Here is a 4,242-nt window from a genome sequence, read left to right as displayed (position 1 = left end):
GTGATGTCCTAGTACAAAAATAGCACTGCCCTGCAATAAATTTGCTACTTGCATTAAATAGCTATTATTATAACTATTTCTGTTAAATCAGTTAAATTATAGACCTGATGATCAGGTGTTGCTTCGTGTAACGGCGGTTGAAAAAACCTGAAACATACCCTGACTTAAGAACGTTCTTGCGACCGCCAAATAAGTGGCTGGTGACCCCTCTGAGAGTCGCCACCCCCAGGTTGAAAACCTCTGTCCTATATAATACTATGGGTCTTTGATCTCTTTCACATATTGACCGGAAATAAATCAATCTGACAGGAAATTACTGTACTTGTCACCTAAAATTGAAAACTACAATATACAATACCTTCCACTTGATTGTAGCCTCGAACTGGCCCTGTGGCGGTTACGAACGGGTCATAAAAGTTCCCACGATTTTATATATAAGGTCAATCTTTTAAAGCATTTCGAAGAGCCCTGTCAAAGAAGGCCAGGCCTGTGATCTAATCAAGTTACTAAACCTTATAGTTACTATATCAATAGAGATGGTATATGAGTTAACTTTGGTTCGCAATCAAAACAAAGTAGATTCATACAAATTAATGAGTATATTACCTAGACATAATATTTACAGAAAATGATCAAGATTAATATAGTTATGAGACTATTACTTTCCGTTCAAGAAGTGCATAAAAACGGTTCGCCATATAATGTGTTCATCGAAGTTTTTGTTTATTTCAGATTACCTCCACAATTTCAACAAGCAAAGCGACATTAATACAACGTTCACTTTCGACTATGATTACGATTCTGTAATGCATTACGGAAGCCACTTTTTCAGGTGCGTATCAGCATTGCTGTAACATTTTGAAATTAAAATGAGAGAGCTTTTCAAGCTTCTTCTGTATTTGTGATATAAATTTTTCGTTTACATTAACCGTTGCCCATAGAGTAACTGAACTAAAAAGAAACTTGCCTTTGTTTTTCTTTCATGTACATACGTACACCCCCACATACGCACATACAAACACATAATTATGTATGTATAAATAATAAATAAATAAATAAATAAATAAATATATATATATATATATATATATATATATATATATATATATATATATATATATATATATATATATATATATATGAAATTGTAATGGCCACAATGCCCCCTTACCTTCTTGAATTCTTTGCTCATTTTTGGATACGCTTGTCACTACAAGTTCAAAGAAGTTTGAAGAGGAAATTATGGTGTCTTGTCCTGGGATACGAACCCAGTTCCAATAATCACGAAGAGGTCACGTGGTCAGGTCGGCAAAGTGACCTCTTTGTGATTATTGGATCTGGGTTCGTTTCCCAGGACAGGACATCACAATTTCTTCATCAAATTTCTTTGAACTTGGATCTTCAGGCTTTCTAATGATAAGCGTATCCCCCCCCACCAGCAAAAAAAAAGAGCAAACAATTCAAGAAGTTAAGAAGGCAATGTGGCCATTCATATGTATCTGGTGAAAAAGTGACCAGTAGATTCTACATGTTATATATGTATACATACATACATACATATATATATATATATATATATATATGTGTGTGTGTGTGTATATATATATATATATATATATATATATATATATACACACATACTATATATATATATATATATATATATATATAGATAGATATATAATATATATATATATATATATGAGCTTTTAATATACTAGAATGAATACAAGTTCTTCATATACTAGAATGAATACAAGCTTTCACCGTAAAAAACTGACAATATTTATTCTCCATTGCCTAAATGTGTGTGTATTGTTTTGTATGTTGCAAAAATGTTATTGATATGTTCGTATTGATTGACCTCCACAGTTACTCTCGCGACAAACCGACGATTGTGCCGAAAGTGAAGGGGGTCAAAATTGGCCAGAGAGTGATGCTCAGCAAGACGGACTGCCTGAAGGTGAACCACCTCTACGACTGTCTAGATGACAGGAATCCTTACCAGAGGGATAAATACACGACCATCTGTCGAATATTGGGGTTATAAGACCTCATCCTCTTCTCCAATATCTTGCGGATTCTCTGTTTCGTATTTACTGTGAACAAGAGATCAGTTGTATGAATGCATTGACTGTGATGTCAACGTCTTTTGTTGTTATCATCGTATTCAGTATCATCATCGTTACCATCATCATTATCATCATCATAATCGACGCAGTCGTTCTCATCGACATGGTGCTCCTTTTGTCTGTTCCTCACTTTTCTTTCTTTCTAATTTATTTGTTCCTTCGTCTCGGTTTCTTTCCCTTCTCGGAGCTGCACCGCAGGTAGCAATGCAAGGTAAACTACTTCTAAATTCTTCCCTCTCTCTCTCTCTCTCTCTCTCTCTCTCTCTCTCTCTTTCTCTCTCTCTCTCATAATCTTGATATCTCCACTGTACTCTGGAGCTAAGATCAAAATCAAAGTGGCTTTTTAAATCCAGTTTCTCCAAGTTCATTTCCGCCTTCGGCCTTATCCGAAATTGTAAGGATTTGACCTCGAATCAGAGTATTAAAGACTAAAAGTAATAAAAAAAAAAAAACTTTGTAAACACAAAGACAAACAGAATTCCAGGGCACACCTCTGGTTGCCTCTACTATTCTCTTTCAGGAGCACAGGAAAGTGATTCCTTACAACACCTCTACGAAATCTATGAAGAAGGTTTTGAGAACATATGCCGAAAGATTTCTAAAACAGAACTGAAATGTCTGCACAACTGGATGAATAAGACATTTTTAATGTTCAGGTGATATTGGACAATCAGAAGGAAGTCGGTTTTCATTCAGCTTTGTCAAAGACGACGAGTGATAAAGAACCTGACACAGATCGCTGCAATGTACTAAAGAAATAGAAAGCAAGGAAAGTCAGTTTTAATGTCGAAGAGGAAAAACTGATATTATGAACCTTTTTTATATTTACTCCTTTTGCGTCAGTAACTTTGCAAAGTGTTTTATTCATTGGAAAAATTTAGCAAATAGTTATTCAAGATTCTCATGCCGATTTTTAAGCGATATTTGTCCAGCCGACCCTATTTTGATTACATTTAAATTTAGATAAAGTTACACTGCTAGATAGGCATACAAAATCTGCCAGTGCTAACTAAAATAATGACATACTCGACAGCGGGAGCATAGACTGGAGAATGCACAAAACGGAATTTCGTCTAAAACGAGTAACTCGTTTCAAGGTAAGAGGACACCAACAAGTACTCTTTACTCAACATTCGCGAATTTCTCTCACCGATGGTACTACTTATTTCTTTCACTTCATTCCGGAGGAGCAGGAGCAGTCATCACCTCATTTGTCATCACTGTCCTGGAAGCCCAAAACTATTCACTTCCCCAATCGCATTCTTTGGTTTCCACCATAGAAAACTGGTTTCCTATCCAGCTGGTCTTTTTGTCTCCTTTGTTATTATTTATATATCATTGTTGGCATAAGGATGTATGGGCTCAGAGCCTACTAGACTTGTGTGCTTTCCCGGACCAAATAGTAAATGTTAAACTTCATGCAATTTGTTTCATTGTATACACCTTTCCATTAACACGAGCAGGTCAGGATAATGATATATTCAAGAGTTACAATCATAGGTCTATACTTGCAACTATTAAATTTCTCGTTTCGTTTGTTTCTGGACATGCCCATAGATAGTGAATGTGATGTAATGAACCAAATACATGAATTTCGAATTCTATACGAACCTTTGGTGTATACCTTTCAATCTACCTAAATAAGCTTCATTCTCCAAAATTTTACACCGATTTGCAAAAGCCTAATATTGACGAACATCACAATTACTCAACGTTAAATGCTACCAATATCATTTGCAATAAAGCAATGTCCTCTTACAAAATACAGCTATGAATTATGCATTTTGAATGTCACATATCTATACGTTTTACGAAAGTAGTAAGAAAAGTAAACAGAAAGAAAGAAAGAAAAATTAATGTTATTTCCATAGATTTCACAAGTGACAAAGGTTACTTTCTTCATCAATACTGTACAAAAGCTCTTCATAAGTATAAAGATTTTGACGGTAATCCTTAATTTCACTGAGGCGTCGATTCTGAAAAAATACTTTTCTTACAACAAATCATTCGCGAATAAGAATTTGACAATTAGATTGGCCAGCATAAACCTAACAATACTAACGCCTTACTTGCACTCAAAGGGGTTTAAATTGAATGAAGGTGGAATGCA

At 35.0% G+C, this 4,242-nt stretch overlaps 1 protein-coding gene across 2 annotated transcripts in view; it reads left to right on the top strand.

Moving 5' to 3' along the window:
• The window catches only part of LOC135211078 (hatching enzyme 1.2-like), a 141,788-nt gene extending 138,429 nt beyond the window's left edge, over positions 1–3,359 (top strand). For both annotated transcript variants that reach the window (XM_064244138.1, XM_064244139.1), the window contains 2 exons: positions 733–832; positions 1,873–3,359. In XM_064244138.1, the coding sequence (XP_064100208.1) occupies positions 733–832; positions 1,873–2,050 (278 nt within the window). In that variant the 3' untranslated portion in view covers positions 2,051–3,359. The remainder of the gene's footprint in view (positions 1–732; positions 833–1,872) is intronic.
• Positions 3,360–4,242: the final 883 nt, after the last annotated feature.

The sequence above is a fragment of the Macrobrachium nipponense genome, chromosome 4 (genome assembly GCF_015104395.2).
Source record: "Macrobrachium nipponense isolate FS-2020 chromosome 4, ASM1510439v2, whole genome shotgun sequence".
Lineage (NCBI taxonomy): Eukaryota > Metazoa > Arthropoda > Malacostraca > Decapoda > Palaemonidae > Macrobrachium > Macrobrachium nipponense.
The sequence above is the reverse complement of the archived record's forward strand: the minus strand, read 5'-3'. Positions and strand labels throughout refer to the sequence as shown.